Here is a 24,834-nt window from a genome sequence, read left to right as displayed (position 1 = left end):
ATTTTAGTCCTCTTGGAGGTTATTATGCCCCTGCTTTTTTTTTTTTTTTTTCCTTTTTTTTTTTTTTGATTAAATATGGAACACCTACTCCGTTCTTAATTAAATTTAATGAGCCAAAATAAATTGTTGGAGATGCTGAGAGAGAGGGAAGGGGTGTGGGCTGCTTTGGGACAAGAGGAGGTAAATAAAGCACACCAAGAGGAGATGTTTTGGAAAAAAGTGACCCCGTTCCCAGCCTTCCTCTCCCCACGCCGTGTGTTTTCGCTGAAGGGCTAAATTGGGGCGAGCTCCCTGTCTCATCTCCCGTGCTGGGGCGGGGGGCAGGCTGAGCATCCCTGCCGGGCCGGGAGATGGGGAGCGGAGCAGGTACCGAGCCGGCACCCCTCGCCCTTGGGAAATTTGGAATGGGAGCGGAGGGGAGAGCTCGGCGCTGGGGTCAGAGCCGAGCCTGGAGGGGAGAGGCCTGGGGAAGGGGAGAAAAGGCCCTTGGCCGCCCCGGAGCAGTGCGGGGCTGGGGGACGGGACCGGGGGACGGGACCGGCTGAGCGCCCCGTCGGGGCTGGGACTCAGCCCGGCCGCGGCGGGCTCCGGGCCCGGGGGAACGGGGAACACCCCTGGCCTTCGCCAGAGCCGCCGTGCGAACGGAGCGGCTGCTGGGGGACAGGGGGGGCGGGCGGGTGCGGGGATCGGGGTGCCCTGCGCGGCGCTTGCGAGACGACAGGACGCTTCTGAAACCCTCCCCAAATTGCCAGAGGGTCCCTGCAGAGGAAGGATGGAGAGGTGGGAATGGCTGGGAGGGTCCTCGGTCCGTTCCCCCGGACACTCACAAGTGAAGCGGTCCTAAAGACAGCGGCGGGGAGCGGTTTGCGCTAGCGCGGGTGATCGACCTGCACGGGCAGCCGAAAATCAACGAAATCGCTACCGGAGCGGGACGGGGAGGAGGGGGCCGGGGCTGAGCACCTCTCGGGACGCCCCCCGGTCCCTGCTGCGGGGCTGAGGCGAGGCTGCGGCCCCCGGCCATGCGTGGAGCCTGGGACGTGGGGGAGAAGCCGCGGCCCCCTCTGCCGCCGGGGCGATGCGGACCCGCCGCACCTGCCGGGTCATCCGTGTGGCGGGGGCGGCGGCGGGGCTGGGGGTGCGGGGGTCGCTATTGTCTCCCCGCCACCTGCACGGCCTCCCGCAGGGGGAAATGCCGGAGCTGTTATTCTTCCTTTCACTCCTTCCCCTCAACCTCCCGCTCTGGACGCGGCCGTGGGAGAGGTTTCCACAAACACTCCCCGCTCCCCCCGCGGCGCGGCTGGGGTCGGGTCCCGGTAGGCAGGCAGCCCGCACGATGCCGGCAACGTGCGTGGGGCGGCGGGGCAGGGACGGTCACGACGCGGTGGAGAGCCCGCCGTGCATCCCGCCAGGAAACACGACCATTTTCAAGCCGGCTCCTCTAACCAACAGGAAGCGTTAAAGATAGAACAGCCGGGGCTGGGCGGGGGAGATTAGGAAGCCGAGCATCTTCTGTGCACCGAGAGCCGCTGCGGGGCCATTCCCACCCGTGCCTGCCCCCGGTGGGGTGGGAGCCGTGGCCGTGGTCAACCCACCACTGCCCACACAGAGTGCCCCTCGCTGGGCAGCCCCACCCCGAGCCTAAGGGGGACCCTGGTGTGGCAGGTAACCGGTCCCTTTCCTCACCGCTGTCCTGCCACGGGTGGGCTTCCCGCTCACACCGAGCAACCCAGGGCTTGTCCCCTCTCCCCACTTTCACGAGGCTAAGAGGCAGCAAGCCCTGCGGTAGGGGTAGGGAGCACCAAAGTGATACAGAACGAAGAAGTCACTGATGCTCCGAGCAGGCCCGAGCCCTTTCGAGCAAGTGCTGTAAATATCTTAAATTACAACAAAGGGTAGCTAGAAATGACAGAAGCAAAAAAGAAAATAAAGCCTTAAACTGTGCTGCCCCTCCACACGCATCATTGCCTGAACAGGCGATTGAGCCAGCACTTGAGTCTGGTCCCCATTGCTCAGGGTTATCAAAGCCAGACCTAGCTTTCCATGTATTTTTGACTCCAAGCTGCAGTAGATGCTTCAGGAAAAAAAGCCAGGCACCTTGAAATTACTCAGCACTACACTATGAAAGGAAAAGCTGCTTTAGGAAAGGGTGGTTTTTTTGTTGTTTTCATCAAGTAAATTAATGTCTTACTCGCTCAGAGGTTGCTGTCCAGGATTGTATGATTTGTGTAACTTAATATACCACACCCTTGTCCTGAGCTGCGTGCAAGTAGTTTGGCTTTTGTTTTCAAATTGTTTCTAGCCCTCAAGCATTTGAAGAAAGTCTTTAAAATATTAACCAATACAACTGTCATCTTCCTGTGTTTCCAGACATTTTACAATAGGAAACAAAGAACAAAACCCTACAACAATAGCTCAGAGGTATGAATTGCCTCATTCATCTCACTGGAATGTTCAAAAACATTAACTATTTTTTGACTGATTCAGCAGAAAACATGCTGCCAGATAATATGAAGCTTGTGCCTGATCCAAGGGAGATTCAGGGACTGAGAAAGGTTTTATTTTTCAGCACAAAGTAGCATCTTTTCTGGAAGGAAACCAAATATTCTTGTTGATGGAAGACACTGCAAGAAGAGAAATTCTGACACAGCTTGAGGGGAGCTGCTGCCACCCTCTCTCTGTGCTGGCTCTGAAAGAGCAAATGGCTTATCTCACCCCCAGACTCTTAATCCACAAAGGCCCACAACGGTGGTAGATGCTGGAAAAGACTCTCGTATTATTGTAATAAATTAATTAGCAATTAGTGGCCACTCAAACATACCATAAACAGTGCAGTCCTTTGGATTTGAATGGGAAAGGCCTGGGACTTTGGTGTGGGGTGTTTAAATCTCTAGTTTAACACTCTTGGACAGGAAAGTCAAGGTCAGCACCGTAGGCTGAACTTCTATTGAGACAATGCCATCATTAAAACAAAGTTTGTTCAAACTCCTGTTAAAGCATGTTGATGTGCTACAGCCAGTGAGAAAACAGATGGCCCGACCATCATTCTGCACTGTCCTCCTGTCAGAATCGGTGGGAATGGGAATGGATTGCTGCTTCCAGAGCCACTGTCTCATTTCCAGGACCATGAGGTCAGGACAGAGGTGCGTCACCTCACAGCCACGCTCGCTGAGCCACGTCCTCAGACATACTCAAAGCCAGCACTGGGCACCTGGGGCTTCCAGCACCAGCAGGTTACTGTGTAGCGCAAGACAATACAACAGTAACCACAAAAAAATATATATCAGACCTAAAAATTGAACAAAAGTCAAAGTCTTAACACAAATGGAATTATTAAACAACAAGTAACTGAATTTCTCAGCTTGTGGAATATTATTATTACAGTGGAAATGGATGGAAAAGTGCTGGAGATGGAAAAGTGCTGTTTCATTAACAGACTGCAGTGCTTGATGACAGAATATTTGTATGTTAATACAGAATAAAATAAAAATCAATTATTTTTGCTTATCCCACCACCCAGTATCAGAATTCTTGAAGAGTGACATCCTCACACTTCCAGTTATCCATTCTAAACAATGACTGGAAAGTGGCAAGTGTCTTAAATAAAGGCTACATCACACAACTGTTGATTTTTTTTTTTTTAATGGAACCTTTGACCTTTATGAGCAATACGTACTTCTTAAATAAATAGAAAAACATTCATTCAGAAAAAAAAAAAAATCACAAAAGTTTTAAAAGTGCTAGTTTTTCCAATTTCCTTCCAAGATTTCATGATACAGAGAGTTACATGTGCCATTTTGGCTGAATTCAAAATAATTTTATGCAAAGTAAAGCCACGGTTATACTTCCCTTCCCACCCGATATAAAACCTCACACAGTAATCCAACCATTTCAGCAAATTTCTAGAAATTAGTGCTTTAAGCTCCATTACCCCTGCTCTGCCACACACAGTATCAATGGCTCATGGTTGGCATAAACAGGTTAAAGTCAGTGTTTTAAAAAAAAAGTCAACAGAAGAACATTTAAACAAGCATCATTGTTAAAAGTATATAAAGACTACATCCTGGGCGCAGGTCGATTCACCTTTTAGATATTTTAAGATCACGTCTAACTGTAAACAAAAGTGCACACATACTTCAATGCTGATCAGCACTGACTCAGCCATGCATTAGAGGTGGCTGTCCCCGATCTGGGCTGAAAACTCAGTTCTGCAAGATTTGCATTGCTACAACAGAGTGACCTCTTCAAAGATAGCTTAATCCTTGGTTTCCTGCAGTCCTTTAGAGAGGTCCCTCTCAAATTTGAAACAGTGGTTGCCAGCCATCTCGGGGGATGTTCAGAACAACTTTGGCAACTGCCTGAGTTGTTTCACATCAAGAATGGTGCCAACGGAATTCATGCTGTTTGACTGGTTTAATGTTTCAAGGGCTGGAGTGCGCAGATTTCCAGGGAAGACCTCAATATCTCCTTCGTCTTTCCTGCCAGATTGTTCAGTGAATTCAACTCTCCCAGGAAACAATTTGGTTTTTGACTTTAAGTCCTTTAAAATCTGAACTGAGTTTTCACCTGCTTGATCTGCTCTGGGATGAAAAATTTCATTTGTAATATTTCTTAATACAGGGCTGTTTAATTCTGGTGGAGAAGCATCAGTTGTCAACTCTCTGCTGTGATTTTTTAAATGAATGGGAAGTCTTCCATCAGTTCTTTTGGATAATTCAGTCCAGTGGTTGAAGCCATCCAACACAGGGGTACAGTTTTTGTCAAGCACGCTTTTGCTTTTGACAGTGCCAGAACTGCCATCTTGAACCTGCAGTTCCTCTTCGTCTTCACTGCTGTCATTGCCCTGTATCAGCCCATATCGCTTCATGTACTTCTTCGTTGCAAAAGACATATTGTTTGGTGAAATTAAGCTAAGACCCACCATGCTCTTGTCCATATTCGTATGCAACAGGTCTTGGAAAGAGAAATCTGCAGGAGGATTTTGGCCTGAACGACTGAAAGAAAGTCGAGATAACTGATTTTCACTGAGATACTTGAGTGCTATAGCGTTTGCTTCCATGCTCAGATCAACAACATTAGGAGTTAAGCCACACATGCTGACATTGGCAAATGACATATAATTTAGTCCAGGAACCACTGCTTCAGGATTTATGCATGCTAAGATGCTGAAATAAAGCATCAAAAAGTTAGTTTAGCATTACAGGGAAAGTACACATTTCACAATGTAATCTGATAATTTCATTTTGCTTGCTGCACCATTTTTCCCTTCCTTCTGAACACCACAACTCTCTCAGGCTGCTCAGTGCCGAGATCATACACATTGCACATACTAAGAAGCAGCTCTCCAGCTACTCATGCTGTCAGCATCCAAACACTGTGTTAGGGAAATGATGATGTTCCCTTCTGATACAATACTAACTACAACCCTTGTATGAAGAGGAGCCTGCCTCTAGCAGGTTTCAGAGCTGGTTTTGTTTTCTAAAGCAGGTTTGAGCTCTTGGTCTGTTCTCACCAGTGACATTATGTACCTCTGACCCAAAATTTCTATCTAGATAGAAGATACAAGCCCAGTGACAGAGACCAAGAACATTTCTTTCCCATTGCATGCCAATTCCAGGATTTTTTACAGAAATTCTGACATAGTATCTTTTCTTCTAGTTGTTGAAGGCATCCTTCAGTAAGGGAAACGTTCACTCATTCTGTTGCTTGGTGCACTAATTTCTTGCATACATTAGACGTTTAAAGATTGAAAGGACAAGCTCTGGTACACTGGTAGTGATTATAAACCAGTGCATTTAGTATATGTATCATATACTGGTTCATAAATCCAAATGCCTGGTATTGAGAGTTAAGAGTCTTCCTATTTCACTGAGCACAGACTCTGAAGTTTGCTTAGGGAGAGTAAACTCCTGGCTCAGATGAACAACCACTAGTTATGCTGTGGAGTTGCACTGTTGTTTCCTTCTCTATTGAGCTGTAAACCTTTTCTCAGAATTGTTTATCAGTCATGAAAGTAGAAGGAAGATTCTCACCCCTCTCCCCAAGTTTGAAGAAAAAAAAAAAAACCCAAACAAACCAAGAATTCCGGTTTGGTCTTATGGGTTCACTTATTAGCATATTATTGACATTAAAAGAACACTAGCAGACTCTCCAGCCAGGAGACAAATTCCAGAAAAATACCTAATGAAATCCAAGTGAAAAAGCAGAAAAAAGAACTTAGAAACTGAATGAATGGGAACAGCTTTTGATACACAGCTGAATAAAAGATTAATTAGGAGACAGTTAGATTTTTGGTTTACCTAACAGTTATATACTAGTATCAAGATGAAAATAAGGATGAAAATGAAGCTGTATGCACAGGCTCACTGCTTGGTAAGCTGCTACATAAGTAAATTCCTGTGCCTCAAACACCTTCTTCAGAAATTACTTCTGCTCCTTCTTCTGTTTCATCAAGGCTGTTTCCCCCTCCAGCCACTGCAGCCTTCCCTCTGTTTCAAGTCAGAGCACTCACAACAACAAGCAATTAGGACAGACCCCAGCTTGATTATGTATCAAAGCCATGATAACAATTTCACTTACACTGGCAAAGTGCAAGACAAGGGTTAAGAAGTAGTGACAAAATATACAGCTGCTTAATGTTCAGCCTCCCAAGTCCAGTGTTCATCTGGAATACTTTGACATAGCCCAAAGGGCTGAAATTACTCAAGCAGCTTCGTTATCATTCTATGGAATCGTGTGCCACTGCATGCACAATACTTTAAGAATCACTGGATGCTCGAACAGCTAGAGCTACTTGTGTTATATTTAAATAATCTGAGTTTTGCTAGCAGAGCTCTTAAACCTATCTGAAATACCCATAGCATGAGTCAGTGTTTCATCTTTGCAGGCAAGTGTGGATCAAGTTGCCAAACAAATCCCCAAGGGCAGTGAACACAGTCCCTTCTCCTTGCTCATTAAGCCAATCTTCATTTTTGGTTGGATCTACAAATTACTACTCAAAACAACCAGTATTTTACCTGGCATTCTCCACTTTGTGTGTATTTTTCTTCATTTTGCCAGGCGAGTCAATTGTCACTCCGAGACTCTTCAGTTGTTTGAGTGTAGCACTAACCACACTCTCTTTATCCACCACTCCCATGTCAGCCTCTGAAGCCCCTTCTGTTGTATCATCAATATCCTGATACTTAGGACCATCATCATTAACAAATCCTGCTTTTACAGACAAGTGATCTTGTTCTTCTGAGGACTTTAAGAGGTAGTTTACTTGGCCCTACAGAAAAAGGGAGTAGGGGAGAGACCACGTGGACAAAAATATTGTGACATGCAGTGTCAAAAACCAAAATCCTGTTTTATTCTTAGGCAACTTAAATGAGGCTAAATGGGTTAGCAGCTTATTCTAACAAACAAGCCAAATTCAGATTCAGTTCAGATGCAGTCACGTAAGTTTACAGCAGTATAGTCAAACACTAAAATATCTTACATTTCAAGCTTTCTCTAAGAGCTTGTTCTGAATTTGAACACATCACATACTGATAACTCTTCAAGATTAAAGTATCTGCCCTTTAAGGGACTTGAAGGTAAAATGTTGTGCCATTTTAAAGGGCACTAATTGGGGAAGTTATCAACTGACTTTATCCTTTAACTACAGAATTATTATTTATTAGGCAGCAGACAGTACTCCATGTATGCATGGAAGAGTGAAGTACAGAATAACCACTTAAACCTTAAAAAACAAAGAGCCACAAACTTGGAACTTTTCTGTAGAGCGTAACATGTGAACTTAAAAACCACACATACCATTTTCACTCAGGCCAATACCACATCATAACTTCAGCAGTGTGCTGTTGTGACTGCTGCATTCAGTGCAGAATATCAAATTTACATGAATTACCAGTAAGTCCTGGTAAAGCTTCTGATCCTCCGAAGGATGCCGAGGCAGCAAGGAGGCAGGTGGCTCCGAGTTTGGCTCACTTGTTACCTCCACATGGTTGCTGGCTCCCTCTGTTGGTTCTTGCTCTAAAGACACACTAATACTTTCTTCCAATGATGAACTGTGAACAAGCGCTTGGGAAATGTTTCCATTTCTGAAAGAGAACACCGAGATAGCTAGATATTTCCTCAAAACAGAAAAAGCACAAATATCACTACATGTATTTTCACAAAGACCAGATGGGGAGAAAAATCTAGTACTGGAAATAGATCCTAACATTTCTTGGTTTGTCTACTGCTTGAGGCTTTGTTCCTTTTTGCAGTCATTTTCTTTCAAAAGTCATTTGAGGACTGAGGAAATACACCCTGCAGTATGAAACTACAACAGCCTGGCTAGTTTTTCAAAAGATGACTTGAAAATGGCAATGGCTTCTCTGGACTCAGTGACATTCTATGACATAATCTTAAAGCAGATGAAATTAAACTGATTAACAGTTTGAAGTTTGTCTTATGTTTTCAGCATTTTTATGGACACTTAAAAGCCTTTAGAAGTAAGTATCTTCCATATGTTCTGAAACATGACTTACTCAAAAAGCTGTTTTTACCAAGGTGAGTAATTGATAACAAGATTCCTGTGGTAGTTTAAAACACTTTAAAAACTCCTCAAAAGACACTGTTACAAGTACACACGTACACCATGCATGCTGAGTATCATGAACTGAGAACAAACACCTAGTTGAAATATTTCTCGATAGCAGAGGTGAAAGAGGAACCATAATCCATCCTGAAGTTGCCAGATAAAAAAGGGTAAATATTCTAGAATGAGCTAGAATGTGATGCTCTGCATCCCTTTCATCACATAAACCTTTTGAGATCAGACATATCAATAGTACTATCATCCTGAGGAGATCCTTAAGCGACCCTCCTCCCTCTTCCTCCTCAGGAGACAAGTGTAAGATAAGGGAATTTCAGAACTCAACTGATCAATTGCCTGTGTTGAAAGCGATAAGATTTAAATCATGTGACATACTAGACAGTCAATGTAGGTTATCAGCTACTGTTACACTGGCAATTATTCATCATTCCCCAAAAATGTTCCCCTCCTCCTCAAAGAAATCTGGGTGGTGCTCTACATTCTTACTATAAGATACTTACATAGCTATTTTACAGGTTTATGAATCCAAGTTGAAGAGAACCTTAAGATGGCATCTCTAAAACACAGCGTTCAAAAGACTGATTTGAATCAGTAACATTTATGGCAGCAGTATATGTTTGCAGATAATACTTTAATCAAGGACTATGAATATTTAAGTTATAGCTTAATTATCATCATCTTTCCCAATACGATTATTTTGAAAGCCTAATTTAACTGGAGGGGTGTTCCCCCCCCTTTGGCTTTTTATACTTAGAGAATATTAGATCATTAAAAGTGCTAAACTGTTGAGCTATACCCTGTGTAAAAATAACACCCATGTAGATAATTAAAAATATTTCTTAAAATGCTTCCCAAATTAGTCTGAGATTAGTCATTGCACTATAAAGAATCTGAACTTAAAAATATTTAAATTAACAGCAGTGAAGTTGGTACCTGCCATTCACTAATGGGGTGTAAAATGTAGAGAATTTCAGGAACAGTCATATAATCATAAACCCCCCACTCTAAGCCCCTCAGAATTGAAAGGGTTCTAAATGCGGACAGGAAAAAGCCACTGTAGGAAAACAACTGACTACAGCAGCATCCCCCTTTCCCCCTCAGGATTTAAGGTAAGAAAGGGAATGCTGCCAGCACTGTACATACTTTTCCAAGTTAAAGGCTTTTGCCATCAGCTCCTGCTGATAGGTAGGCTAGCTAAACGTGCATGACTGATAAATGCAGACTCTAAAGGCAACTGTGTTTTGGTGAGCTGTACAATTCAAAGCATAATTAAAAAAAACAAAGAAGGGAAAGAACACAACAACTGAAGTCAGGTGACTATTTATAATTCCTTAAAAAATAATTATGAGAGTGGTAACTTATGAAAGGCAGTTCAGCTTATTATGTGAACACAAGATATTTCTGGTTACTTACTGGAGAGTGTTCTTATTAGTTCCTTCTTCCACAAGTTGAATACTGTCTACAAAGCTGGGCATGTCAACTACCTTTAAGGAAGAAGTAATACTTGTATTACTTGCATCTTGTTCAGCATTAATTGAAATGTTTATGTCTTCCTTAGAAATCTCTTCATCCTCTTTTTTTCCTTGTGGTATGGAGTCATCTTGTTTTTCTGAGGCTGTATTCCAAAATAAGCTAGCACCTAAAAGAGAATTAGGGATTTACCCATTTAAGGGGAGTCATTACTATCTTCTGAAACCCTTTGGCTTTGTAAAGCTAGAGGAATAATTTCCTCACATTCAGGTTTTTCCACCATTTTAAAGGTGATTTAGAGTTTAGAACATCTAAGAGTTGCCGAAACATCACGTGAGTCCTAGTTTCTTCTAAAGCATTACTTGATGAAAATAAATAGTTGTATTAAAGTGTTTTAATGCATTGACCTTGAGCCAATTTGAAAATTTCCTCCAGACTAGCCACAATATTGCCATGAATTTGACAGGAACCAATACATTAATATGTAAGTTTACAGACACAGCTGCCTAACTCACTAAAATTAAAGCAAATACAGTCTCTTCTCCATGCATGTAAATGCATTACTTACAAAACCCATCAATAATATATTTAACAGAACACCAGATTGTATAGAAGCTGTTACTTTTCAAAACAGTGTATTAATTAAAACAAAGATGTGGAGTTTTTCCCTTTAATACGGCACAATTTAGAATAGAAGACCTTGCTAAAGCTATTGGAAAAATAATTCTTCCAGTGATGGCAATTATTGCCACTGCAGCCCAAAAGACAACACTAGCTCCAGCCTAAACTTGCAAATAACACCCAGAGAACTTTTTTTTGTATCTAGGTGCATGTTTGCATATGTCAGCATTTCTGCAAAACATTCCCTCCGTGCTCAAACAGATCACAGAAACACCCAGAAAAAGTGACACCAGTCTATTTTTAAAGACTAAAGCGTTACCTGTGCTCACAGCAATGTTCACACTTTTCCTCATGTGCAAACCTGGTGAGGACTGTGTTTCCATAGAAACAAGGTCCCCTCGCTTCTCAGGCTGCAGAGCGTGGCTAGCTGCTGCTGGTTCAGAGGAACAAGCCTGTGCTTCCAGTAAGCGTTGGATCTGTAGCGGTTATCAGAAAGTTATGATTTGTACCATAAAATATAAAGTACAATAGGCAAAACTGAATTACTAAATTAGGCTCCTCTAAGACCTGGATTCAAAGCCAGGCTGCATTGCCACACAAGCCTGATAACCTTCCAGTTCTCGGCAGCGCATGCAGCATAAATCAAAACATCAATTTTGATGTTGGCAGAGCTAGCAAAGAAGAGGTTTTAAACATGTTGGCAGAACTACACCAAGACAACTTGAGTAAAGCTTATTTGCACTACACTTGTTGGAAGTATTCTCCGTCCCTTTCATTCATATACAAAGCCTATTATCAACTCACCAGCCAAGCATTTATATACCAACTGTCCCTACACCATGCTAAACCAATTTTGTATTAATTATAAAACTAAGCACTTAAATGATAAAATTAAGGTTGCCCAGGCAATATTCACGCTAGTATTTGCGCCCACCCTGTTCACTAACTAGTTCACAACTCCATGGAGAAATACCCTAACAGTGAAGGCTGCATTTACACAGCAGGGAGGGGTTTCCCTCCCTCATGCACAACCCATGCTTCGAGAGCTTAATTTTATGTACAGCAACTATATATAAAGCATATTTAAGTTGCTATTTTTTGGTTTAAAGAGGAAAAATATGTATTGTGAGCAATTGTACCAACTTTCCTATTCCAATCATTCATCACCAGCAGCAAAATTTAAACTCTGGCTCTTATCCTGCAAGATACAGGGCCAGCAGTGTAATTCAAGAGGTCAATATTTTGAAGAAACATAATCTGGTATCGAAACAGGATTTAGGGAGACCAGCAAAGCCCAATTTTCCAGCCCAGCAACAAACACCTGATGAATCCTGCCAGTCTGCTGCAGACAACTGAAGTTTTCTAAGCAACAGCCTCTATCTCAGGAAACTGCATGCTTCTAGGTGGGCAAAGCAACACATGAGAACATTCTATGCTTCACCTGTACGCTTACAGTAATTCCAAAGTCTATAGCTTATGCAGTAAATTTTTCTTACTTAGACAAGCACATATATATATAGGAAAGCATGTATACAGAAGGCATACTGGTTTGCATTATAAAACAGTCTGCTAAAAGGGAAACCTTCGTGTTATAGAAATAGGATCAAAATAAATGCAATATTTAAATTAGGAAATAGTAAAATAGTTCTCATTTAAGGGACATCAATTAGCAGAGCTCATTAGGACCCCCTTCCAACCCCAAACTGCAGCTTGTATGACAGGCTCTCTTGTTCCAACAAGGACAGACAACAGCTAAATTAATTCCTTTTGCAGGGGAACTATCAAAGCAGAATCACTAAGGAGGCAGAGGAGAAAGCTGCCATTTCCACAAACCTGAGCTTGAAGTAATTTGAGTTGTCTATCTTGTTCTGTAAGAACCCGGTATGCATCTGGAGATAGTCCCATCATTCCATTATCTGATCCTGCTTTAGAAGCGGGCATGTGCAGGCATGGCGAGTGGGCTGCACAAAACTGCGGACTAGAGGGGCTTGCACTTGAAAGGAGTCTTACTCCAGGTGATAAGCTATTGTCGAGAGAACAGTTCCCCATTTTCCCATGATATCCCATGCTTATAGGGCTGCTTGTGGTATATCCTAGATTGCAGCAAATATTTGGACAAATGATATTTTGATGGAGCACTGTACATGGATTCTGTTGAGTCATCTCTGATTGGATTTCTGCTGCATGTTTGGGGCTCATTTTACCAATGCCTTGCCATGAGTTTATCGGATTATATTGGACAGAACCAGGAAACTGACAGCTGCATGCAGTGGCTGGACAGCAAGGTGGCACCTGAACTGGCATCTGCAGGTCTGGTGGTCTTCTGCAGCTCTGTGGTGAAAAAGCAGAGGTGTAGAGAACTGGCTGCGCAACAGCGGGAAGCTGCTTGGAACCGGATATCGATGATGTTCTAACTGGAGGCTCTCCCTGCTGTACAGCTCCATCAGGATTTAATATGAGTCTTTCTGACGGCTTTCTGGGATGACGCACAGATGTATCTGGGGAAGGCCCACTACAAGGGGTTGAAGGAGAAGAAGATCCGGAACTTTTTCGTGACTGAGGGCAAGCTTTCTTACAGTGCAACTGTTGCTGTAGAACTTGCTTTCCTCTGGAAGGCCTTGAAATTGGCATTTTCTGGGTTAAATGGTTTGGTAATGGCCTCAAAGAGGGATCTCCCAGATTAGCAGAAGAGTTTTGCTTGTCTTCAGAGCGCTGGGTGAGGTAATGTGTAGATCCCAAGCAGCATTTCTTTTTAATAGGCTGGTTTAGCGCTGAGGGTAGACTTTTAGCATTTGAAGTCCCCATAGGCTTAGACGATTGTCCTGATTCTATGAAACTCCCATCCAAAACAAGTGACAGTTCAGGAACTGAAGGAAAGATCCTGGTAACCTGAAGGGACAATTATACAAGCAAGTTCAAGAGTATTTTAAAATATTGTCTTTCAGCTCTTCACATGCAGAATTTAAAAGAAAAAAATCTTTAAAATCAATATATGACCATTACCACCTCCAAAACAACTATATATTGCATAGTTTTCTAAAGTTTGAAGAATCCAGATACGGAAAACACAGCAAGATCTCTAGGATCATTCTTAGAAGACAAAATGGCTTTCATATGGCATAACAGCCATGTCTACCAAATGAATGCTCCATCTCATCCTGGAGTGCATGTCAGAGTATTTCCTCTTCAAGAAGTGGACTACGTGTTCCCTCTTACTATTCTTAGAGCCAGTGCAACAGAATGTATTTTATAAGCCACAACTGTCACATCCTTCTAGACCTATGCTGTATGAGGGCTGCTATTTCATTATATTTGTATATGCTTCAGTAAAAAAGGACAGACCAGCAGATCTTTACTTCTTTTACCCAGAAAAACACAAGAAAGCTTGCTGCCTCTGTCTTTGCCTCAGACACCACGGCTCTTCCATTTCATGGTAGCAAGATTCCCAAAGTAAAACCTACTATCTCTGTTCCTAAATCCTAGCACATGTAGGAAATTAGTTTCTATAATCCTGAAAAAAAGGCGGGTTAACTAGAGCACGAGCTGGGACTCTTCATCCATTTCTTCAGTTCTGTTTTCCCTGCTAGCACTTTGAGACAGAAGCTTTATACTCTCCAGTCCCATTACAGTGCATTTTGCTGCTCTAAGCGTCACATCTGAGATGTCTGGAACAATTTACTTAGTTACCTGTTGACTCACTGGGTGAGGACTTGGAATTGGTCTGGGGGATAAATCCTCATCTTCTACACCAGAGTCATGATCGCTTGCTGACAACTTGCTGGGTGAACAACCTTGGGGAGAACTAAAACCAACATACATCAAACAAAAAACATTTGCTTGTCAGATTTGGCAGCAGTAACATGAATCTTCATGTTTTTCACTGTGCCATCTGCAGTGCAATATCAGCATCATTTTTTTCAAGAAGCAGTTACTATTCATCTCCCTGGTCAGCTAGGGAGTTCACACAGTAAACAATTCTAAGATCAAAGAGAAATACAAATGCTGCTTTTGGGCAAAAAAATACTAACCCTCCCTCCCCACACCCCTCAGACATACATACCTTTTAAGTGACATTCTAGCTGCAAAGCAGGGATTTATATTAGAAAGATAGGGAGTACTACAGTAAAGGTTGTAACATTGTTTAAAGGAAAATTAAGGCCATCTTAGTCATATAGAAAAATCTGACAGATAAGTCAGGTTCTTAAAAATTGCTAAGTTTCAACCTATCCAGGTCTCACAGGTCTGAAAAGTCAGAAAGCAAAAGGAATTTTTACCAACTTAAGTAGATTTCAATTAGAGATTTGCTTCAAATGACAGATCTCACAGAAGCTTAATACAGTGAACTAAGCTCCATCAGTAAGGAAGTCTTCTGAGAAACATTTACTGTATAAATTACAACCACCGGCATCAAGAGTAGAACTACAAGTAGTTTCTCTTGGAATATAGTCAGATTGACAGTCTTACTTGAAGAATATTAACTTTAGGATTAAACAAAAGCACATACACAGATTTTAATGCAAGAAGATCACTGTATGCACAGCTAAACTGATGCCTGGCACAGCAGAGGTCAAAAAAGCCCTCATCCGATAAATATTTAATTTTTGCATATAAATGACATCTGAAAGATTTACCTTCTGATAGGAAGTTTCTTGCAAACTCTGCTGAAGAACTCAGTTTCTGCATTTTGGTTTTCTGCACTCAACTCAAACTGGATAGGGGTCTTGTCTGAAGGTTCAACATCCTGGAATGACATTTTCTGTATTTGTGAAGCATGAAACTTTCAACTTTTAATCACTGAGGTAGTACTCCCAAATAAATAGTTTTAAGGACTTTTAGATCTGATTATTTGCTGCTTGTCCTCTACTTTCAATTCTCAATTCTTTCACCACTACAAGGAGGCAGGCAACTTCCCTTCCTGTTTAACACTGTTCCCCCTGCTGCTCTGAAGTAGTTGGCCTAATTATAGCCCTAAGCAGATGCTTCCTTGCTGTAACTGCTTAGATACTCTTCCACAAGCCTTCACCACTATAGGAAACAGCAACTGCTCCTATACTGTTTCACACACCACAGCTGAGCAAGTCCTGGAGACAATAGAAGCGAGCCTCTGTTAAGAGGCTTGTCATCTTCAAAAAGCTAAGCTTTACCTAGGCTAAAGGTAAAAGGCAGCCCTGAACAGGGAAGTATAACTGGAAAGAGAACAGCACAGGACACACATTACACCAGCTGCTTCTCTACCAGAGCAGAGGAGCATACATTGAGCAGATTAACAATTCAACTTCAGGTTCCGCACAAGCCTAGGAAAACACGTAAGGAAGATTTCCTAGAATTTCCTCAAATCTTAATAGTTATCTCCCAGACACAGTATCATCAAATTCTTTCAGAGAGTTACTTTGCGCAAAGATAAAATTGTTCCTGCTTTGTTACTGTAGTGCAGCAAGAGATCTGCAGATTAGTAACCGCTGAATTCCCTTTTGCCTTCAACTTCAAGCAGAGCACAAGTTACCTAGCTTTGCTCTCCAGAAAGCACCAATACAGATCACCCACAGCAGTTGTTAGATGTGTCCAGCATGCGTATAGCATACCAGATTAACAAGTGCTATAGGAAATCAGAATCTCTGCTCGTAAAGCTAAAAGGTCACTAGTAAGAAAGAGCCCTAATCAAGTCCAACAAAGCACACTACATTTTAAAAGACAGATTCTTAATGCTATTAGAAAAGTGAGCAGTTGCTGACTTTGAAGGTCATCTCTCAATTTGAGAGACAAACTCTGAATTTACAGTAATCACTGTAAAAAGGTAGCTTTATAGAGCTACATAATTTTCAAATACTGTAGTTCCATTTGGGTCACATTATAGGACTCCTCCTTTGAGTACTTACACCAAAAGTCAAATTTTAAAGTACCATGGTTCAATAGGAAACCAAGCCACTTACTTTGAAAAGGTGTACTGTTTCATTGCAAGTTAAGATCTGAAACCCTAGTTCAGTCTGTCCACTGCATGGAACGCACTCATAAAACTCCGGTTCCTTATGCGTCAATGAATAAAGCACAATAAGAAAACTCCCAGATTCTGAAAAAACCCTAAAAGAGAAAAAACCCACATCTTAAAAATTAAGAAACAGGAAGAAGGCTTTTAGTTTCTCAATACACTAAGCAAACTATCACACAGTTTAGCAAACTGGTGAATCACTGCATTTTGAGTGGTACTGAGAAATGGACTTATGACTGATCCCACATGCAAGAATTAAAGTAGAGAAATGGGAATAATTAATCTACTTTCTAATTCAAACCTTTAGGATCACTTAAGTACTTTAAATGAATTCCAGGAAGACCTCAATCATAACATAGGAAAAACATCTGTAAAAATGATAATGTGATTTTTTGATAATTCAATTGAAGATGTATAATAAAGACATTTAGTATTTTAGTTACCCCTAAATATTCAAAAAATGCTCATTAGCAAACAGATTTTTTTCTTGCGAGAAAAATTATATTGGAGTTTTTTCTACAGGTTAAGAACAGTGGATAACAACAGTCAACATTTAACACAAGATCAAAGATCATGAAAATAACGTGCATTTCCAGGAAAAGGTAGTACTATTTTTCAGAAGAATTTTTCTTTTTATAGCATTTGTAATGCACTTGTTTGGGCTAGGGGGGTGTTGGGGTTTTCTGTTTTGTAAGTAATATATGTGATAAAGAAAGTAGTAGGAACAAGATGCTTGAAAAAACAAATTCACACACAACTTTAAAATTTTAACTTACAACTTAAGAGTTAAAAATGTATGATGTACAGATTAAGCAGTTTGTCTGCAGAGGTTAATTCCGTTTGCATGGTTCATCAAATCTGCCTAATCCACTTCCAAGATGGAATCAGTGAAAGTTAATGAGTCAAGCATCTAACTTGCCTATCTAATAATCTAATTTGGCTCTTATCTGTATTTGGGCATATTTACATTAAGGGAAAAAGTCTATTCTGCAATTATAGACATATCTGTTCACCAAATGTGCTTTTATTTCATAATTTAAAAGCAAGTGTGGTCCAGCAGAAGAAATTCTTATGCATATAGAATATTTTAAAGTTTCATTTACCTGAAGAGCAGTTTTAAACTATAAACACCTGAACTCCCTCCCAGCTTCCATATAAATAAAACTTAGTAAATGTTACAAGTGAAATGATGTTGAGAATGAGGAATTATTATCCACTAACATCACAATTAAAAAAAAAATCAGAACGCAAAAACTATAAAACCAGAATATTTAGCAGGAAGTCATAACAAGACAGTGTTAGCTGCAAATCAGTATGTTTCAATATGTTGTCAGAGACAACCAGGGAGAAAGCCTATGTCAAAGGAAACTCTCATAAGAACAGTTCAAAACCAAAACCCCACTATTGTTTAAAGTAGTGTTTCCTGCTTGCTGGTCCTTAATTTAAATTAAATGACCTTAGTGATATTAATGTTTACCCTCTTCTGTCTTTGAGGTATCAATCCAGCTTTCTAACACTTCTGTCATATGAAATTTGTGAGGCAGAAGTCAAAACCAGAATGAACAATTAAAACAGATAGTCTCACCTCCTATATAAATCACAGAATTCCCTCAAATATCTTTGAGTAGAGACCATGTTGCCATGCATTTCTGTGGAATACATTTTTAGGCAGCCAATAGTTTCTATGTTTTGTAGATAAAAGTGACTTGCCTTTCTTGAATTGAAGAACTGAATAAATATCGCAAGCAACAGGCCCAGACTTGAGGACTACAGATATGAGTAACTCCACTCAGCCAACTAAAAGTAAGAAGAAATATCCAATTAGAGATAGTTCCATTACCAGGTTTCCAGTACGTAATCTCTCAAATACATTTCAAATCAATAAGTGTATTGATCTGTACAAACGGAGCCAAACACTTACACTCCAACTAATGGCAGAGCATAAGCCTTGGGGTCAGACTCGAGCAGCAAAAGCAATTTTCGCGTCTGGTCCATAGTAAGGTAGCTGAAACAAAGCAGAATTTGAGTGGGTTTTTTTTTTTTAGTATTTTGGAAGTCAGTCTTTCAGAAAAATCATGAAGAGACAAGTTTAGAAAATACTGTAAGAAAAAAAGTTCAGAAAAAGAAAAATCAAAACTCTTCTTCCTCCATACTTACAGTAATTCCTCATCTTTTCACCCATTCCCTGTGTATCAAAGAATTATCAAAGACCATATTTGCTTAATATTATGGTAGTCATAACAAATCCAGAATTGCAATTCATGTTAAATTTGAAGAGGCATTCACAAGGTTCAAATAAAATGACATTCAGTTGCTTCAAATTATTTCTCTGATTTACTCTTAGTTCATTCTACTAAATTAGCTATCAGTCAGAATGACAATTCCCCAATACCATCTTACAAGCATGATTAACAGAAAGACCTTTGATTCACATTCATCTGATTTTCATTCTAGAGCCAGCACTGATACTGTTTAAAAAGCTGGATGCTGTTTATAGTCAATTATGTCAACCAGAGGTGTGTGTCCCTGCCCCAGTAGGAAGATCCTTCTACTGAAGTCAAAAGCAAGAACTCCTGCTGAATCAGTTAAGATTTTTGCCCCACCCCATTTCCTGTTTAAAATTTTTCCAATCCAAGAAGTTTTGTTATTTTTATGCCAGTTATTTTACTAAAAAGCAAGGCACTGGTTGAGATCTCACCTACGTACCTGCTTTAGGAAATGAAACAAAGTGCCAGGCAACTTTGATAAGTTTTAGCATCACCCTTTACTCACCCACATTTATAAGTTCCTTGAACTTGTGCAATATTCATAGGACTGTTCAAATTTCTTGCTAGGGCTGTGGGAATAATTGGGACAGACTTCACAGGTGTGTATTCCAAGATATTTGCTACGGTAATAGAAGCCCAGTGAAAATTAAAATGTAGATTATCCAAGTTTTCTGTGAAAACAATGTGAGCTCTAACAGTGAGCAGTTTAGAAAGGTCCAGTGATTCTTTACTGCACAGACTGTGCTGCAGACCCTAGAAGTAGGGAAAAGAGAAAAAAGTTAAATACACTAAATTGTCTTCATATGACTACCATGATTCAAGTTGTATTACACTGGGAACTCAAATCATTCATCATAGCTATATTGTAGCAGGTGCTGTATAAAAAGCGGTTAACCCAGGTCTCCAAAGCTCATGCCTATATTGAATATAATGAATAATGTGAAATACACTTGAAATTAAGCTATGTGTATCTCAGCATTGTTTTACGATGTATTTAAACACCTGAGGTTACTTGAACTGTATAAAAATTAGTAAAATAACAAGCACCTAGAAGGCTCAAGGTGATCTGACAAAGTTTTCTTACTTGCATTCAAGAAATGTGTATTTTAACATCTGGATGTATTGTCATGAGAAAGTTTAGATATGAAGTAAGCATCACTTGTATTATAAAATACACACAACAACTACAGACAAACATTTACAGGAATGGAGAGTATATTTACTAGATGATATGTCTACAGCAGGGCACAGAAGCAACAGGTACACATTTCAGTCATAACTAGTAACCTACAGAGACTTTACGTACTTTCTTGCAAGCCACCGGCCTAGCAAAACTTTTTATCAACAATTGCGCAAACACTGCAACTCATTCATGATAGACTTGAAAGAAAAAGCTGTTTGTTCTTGTTTAAATAAGTTTGCTGCAATCACTGTTGTCTTGCTGGTTTTGGTGGTCAGACCAGCTAAAAAACCTTTGGTCAGACAGCAAGATTTTAGTCCAAGATTTGTTATGGAAATTACACACGCCAGCCGGAGGCAGCCAGCTTGAGCTGTAGTGCTATTAATAAAAAAGACATTATAGAAAAATCTCGTTTTGGTGTATTGATTCAGCAGAAACCTAGAGTTATGGTGGCTGGCACACGTAATTTCCGTAACAGTTTGAAGACACTGTGATCCTTAAAGACCCATGAAGACTAACTGATTTTAATAGCTTCTGATACACTTTTCAAGGACACTCAACCAACTAAATAGTCTCGCATCAGTCACAATTTTGGCACGTTTGAAATCGGTGGTGGTTAAAAATCAAGCCCTGTGCATAGTCCAGTCTCCTGCCTAGAAGACGGTTAACTGTTTAAGAAACCCAAAAGTTGTCAAGAGTTGCCTACCTTGAAAGCCAAGCTGATATCTTCAGCACTCTGCACTATAATATTATCTGAAGATCCCCAGGTATTAACTGTACATGGAATCAAAAAGTCTCCAGGAAGAGACGCAGTTGGAACTTTGCCTGATCCACCAGCAACTTCTCGACCAGGATCAAAGCGGTCTATTGTTAGCGTTATGCCTTCCCCATCTTTAAAATAAATAAATAAAGTTAAGCGTCCAACAGCGACAACTCAGGCTTTCCTTGATAATGGCTTACTCAACTAAGCAATACTGCTTGTTTATCTGATGTTTAAAAAGTTACCTTCATCTGCTGCAAGAGTCCCAAGCAAAAAACAGGAAAATAATTTCTTTTCATTCTGCTTAGCATGGCGATAGGCAAGTCGCAAGGTTTTCTCCATCAGAGATAACATTGGGTTTCTAAAAAGAGACAATAAACAAGTTTAAGACCCAAATTATTTTAATGTTTTTTTAAATATTGCAATAGCTTCCACATTTTTTGTCCTTTAAAAAGAAAATATATAGAAACAGCCCAAAGCCCTAAACAAAAGGTAAGAATTAACAACACTGTATAAAATGTCAATGGAATTTTAGCTCATGTTCTGTGCATCAGCTCAACTGTTCGTATTCAAGAAACCATATTTAAACTGGAGCAGATCCACAGAATGCTCTGTGTGATCATCTTAAGAATATTTTGGCTTGACTAGTACAGCAAATCAGTATCAGAGGGGAAACAGTTTTTCCTACTGAGAATAAATAGCAAGGAGAGAGAAAAGCTTTTCCATCTGAAGGGCAACAATGTCACAAGAACTAGAGACCAACACAAGTGAATTACTTTAATAGAAAGTGGGAAAAGTTAGAAACACTATGACCAAAACACAGAACCTCTAAAAAGTCCCTAAGTTGAAAGAACAGAATAGGCCAAAACCCTTAACTAATTTTGACACGGTGCACTCCCATTTTAGCACAATATTTAATGTCGATGCTTAATGCAGCAACAGACTGGGCTCAATGACACAGGAACGCAAGTATGGACAAAGATTAGGTAATTATAAAAATTACTATCTAGTTAAAAAAAAAGGAGGGGGAAAAAGGGTAGTAAGTTTGGAATCTAGGGCAGTAAATACATCAACATTATTTTAGCTTGCGATAGCTTATCTGATTTTGACTTGGAAAGAGGTCAAAGTCGAAAGTGAAGCTACTGGTTTATGTGGATACTGTGATGATGGCTCACATCCTACCTGCTCAAGATCAACTAAGCAAAGTGCCTCCATAAAAGTAATTTGTTTTAAACTCTGTTAAAACCTTGAAGTTTAAATTTTAAGTCAAAGAATATTACGTGGCAAGGACAAGTGAAAGCCCCTCTGACCTGTATGTAAGAGCTGTCCACCCTTGTATGCACATATATGTGGATACTTGCTCGTATACTTGCTTTAATAACTACAGTAAGATTTTTTATGAAATCTGTAAAAAAATAAGGATCAATTTTTACCCTCCATTTGTTTTACTAGTCAGGGTTAGAACATCCTGCCCTAGAAATTCACAAGTGCTTCAGATTTGCCTCCAGACTCATTCTAAACAAAAAACATCACAACTTCGGCATTTTAATCTGGATTCCTGAAGCGAGCAAAATACTTAGTTTTAAGTTTTACTTGAAGTATACTATCTGTATCCAAGTTTGTCAAAAGTATTTTCTTCTCTGTAAATATTTAGAGAAAAGGAAAATCATGTTAAAGAAAACTACAAGCCCATAGCTACTTTTACACCTTTCCGTATGGGAAGGAAACTGAATGAAATTGTAAGTTACTTTAGACTGAGGCACCTCCAACCCACCTGACTGCGTATCACCACAGAAAGGGAAACTCTCAAATCTTACCAATGAAAATCCCTATATACTTATAATGAATACACTGGTTGTTTTTCCTTTGTGCCTTGTCATACACTAGACTCAAAAGATAAAACAAGGCTTTGAATCATATAAATCTGAGTTTACTTTAACCTTTAGCCGCTTAAAAAAGGTTATTCATACCTGTAATAGGTGATATGTGACACAATGACATCGCCCATTGGGATTGGGTCCCAAAGTGCACACTTTGATAGAGGGAAACTGAAAGGGACCATCCTTTCGGGAACAAATCTGGGAAGAAGATCACAGACATAGGAAAGGAAAATGGATTAAGTTTAGTACTTTCAAACAGCATTTATAAGAAGGAACAAAGGAATGACACTGTAAGAAAAACAACAAATAGGATACATAAACTGTTGGTACTTTTTTTGTTTCAAGTCCTGGCCAATGAAGCAGAAACTTTGTCCTATGAAGTTGTCAAGGATATGAACTACAAAGTGAACACAAAACTTATTTCCCACCTGACAGTTCCTTCATGTAAATTTGGAGGATGTGTAGGCCAAAATACAAGTTTGCAGATAAAGCTCAAGAAACAGGTGCTCTAGACATATTGTAGGAAAGGAAAAGGTTCTTAGTCATTAGAATATCCCATGGTACACAGAAAATCTTAACTTAGCAAACTTAATATTTGATCAGCTTCCAAAAGCCCTGCTTTAGTCACTTTTTAAAAGTCAATATTCAATCCACTTAAGCTTTGAAGACTGCTGGAAAAAAGCCTTGGTTTAATTTAAATAATCCAGTGCAAAATTTGCAATCACACTTCAAAGGGGCCTGAAAGAAATTAGTATGCAATCACATAAACTTAATTTACACAAGTAGGAATACACTGTTTAAGAGTCACCTAAACCAAGTATAGTAAGTAAAATACAAAACATTTGACAGTCCACACCATTTGGCAAATAACACTTTTTAACCAATAAACAGGAACTTTCTTTGTAGGTATCTGAAGCATCAAACTTTGCCAAGGTGCTTTCTTCGCATTTCCTTACGCTCCCAGGAAAGAACTTACTCTATTTTTAAGGCGACCCTCTAAGGCCTCTCATGTTTCCAGCGACAGTTAATTGATTTCCATTAAAAGGTAAACGCCCATCAAAACAACTCCTAAGTAAGGCTTGTAAAAGGGAAAACTTTTTTAAAGCCCCACTATTTTCAACAGTTTTTGGCAAGCACGAATCAAACACACCCCCATAACCAGAGCCACAATCGCAAAGCGGCATCTGGCCCGGCGTGTGCCCCGACGGGCCGGGGGCGACGCACCACCTCCTCGCCCCTCGCTGGGAACAGTACGGCAGAGCTCCCCCCACCCCGAGCGGTTACCTCAGATCCGAGCCGGGCAGTACAGGGTCCATGCGAGCCGGCCGCAGCTCTGCCCCCTTCTCTCCCGGCCGCGGGGCACCGGCGTGGGGCAGCGCCCAGGTGCGGGGCCTGCCCGCAACAGCCCCTCCCTCAGCCGGGCGCCAGGAGGGGCCTGCCAGCGTCCCCTGAGGGACAAGGGGAGCGGCCAGTGACACCCCCTCCCCAGGGCCTAACCACCGCCGCGCTCCCTGCGGGAAGGCGCCAGGAACCGCCTCACCTCCCGCCGCTGCAGCACCCGTCCCGCCCCGCTCCGGCGCCTTCCTCAGCCCACGGCCGACCCTTCGTCCCCCGCCGCCAACGGCTGCCAGCCAATCAGAACGCACAACCGGCCGCGCTCCCACCCCTACTGCCTGCTTCGACCCAATGGGCGCGCGGTAGGGAAAACGGTTCGCTCGACCAATCAAAGCGCACCCCGGGGAACCAACCGCCCAGCGCGCGCGCGCAGGGGATTTAAAACCACCACCCGTCTAATAAACGGTCAGCGGGAGGGCGGGGAGCGCGCAGGCGCAATGCGGCGCGGCCGGGTTGCTATGGCAGCGCAGGGCGCCGCCATGGCCGGGCCGGGAAAGGTCCGTGGCTTCAAAGTAAACGGGCACGGCCCTCCCGCCTGCTCGGTCCTGCTCGAGCGTCGCTCCGGCCCTGGCCGTTGCCCGCCGGGTGTCCCGAGGCATGAGCCACCCGCAGCGCCCGCGGCTCGGTCAGGGCCTACACCCGTGTGACACCCGCCGGGGCTGGGTGGCCGGTTGGGGGTTGCGGTACGTCCCTC

The 24,834-nt window shown here is 41.5% G+C and overlaps 1 protein-coding gene across 2 annotated transcripts; it reads right to left on the bottom strand.

Annotated features, from left to right (window-relative positions):
* Positions 1-3,633: 3,633 nt before the first annotated feature.
* Positions 3,634-24,334, bottom strand: STIL (STIL centriolar assembly protein). Of its 2 annotated transcripts, XM_075759460.1 has the most exons (17): positions 24,030-24,334; positions 23,174-23,253; positions 22,836-22,943; positions 21,111-21,226; positions 20,812-20,996; positions 19,431-19,678; positions 18,580-18,663; positions 18,369-18,455; positions 16,603-16,750; positions 15,304-15,413; positions 14,360-14,474; positions 12,506-13,561; positions 10,992-11,148; positions 9,995-10,220; positions 7,889-8,081; positions 7,014-7,267; positions 3,634-5,162 (listed from the first exon to the last, which is right to left on the bottom strand). In XM_075759460.1, exons 3-17 carry the CDS (start codon positions 22,925-22,927, stop codon positions 4,334-4,336), a joined length of 3,900 nt encoding a protein of 1,299 aa, XP_075615575.1. In that variant the 5' UTR covers positions 22,928-22,943; positions 23,174-23,253; positions 24,030-24,334; the 3' UTR covers positions 3,634-4,333. The 2 variants fall into 2 exon arrangements, with proteins under 2 accessions (XP_075615575.1, XP_075615574.1); XM_075759459.1 differs by lacking the exon at positions 23,174-23,253.
* Positions 24,335-24,834: the final 500 nt, after the last annotated feature.

This window comes from Balearica regulorum, chromosome 8 (assembly GCF_011004875.1).
Source record: "Balearica regulorum gibbericeps isolate bBalReg1 chromosome 8, bBalReg1.pri, whole genome shotgun sequence".
NCBI lineage: Eukaryota > Metazoa > Chordata > Aves > Gruiformes > Gruidae > Balearica > Balearica regulorum.
This window is presented reverse-complemented; position numbering and strand designations above follow the sequence as displayed.

Coding starts and splice junctions, on each gene's coding strand:
- STIL (XM_075759459.1), bottom strand. CDS start 24,061: ATGGACCCTGTACTGCCCGGCTCGGATCTGAG. Junction 10,221..10,991: donor GAACATTGCTGTGAGCACAG/GTAACGCTTTAG, acceptor ATTCTCTTTTAG/GTGCTAGCTTATTTTGGAAT. Junction 8,082..9,994: donor ACTAATAAGAACACTCTCCA/GTAAGTAACCAG, acceptor GTTCTCTTTCAG/AAATGGAAACATTTCCCAAG.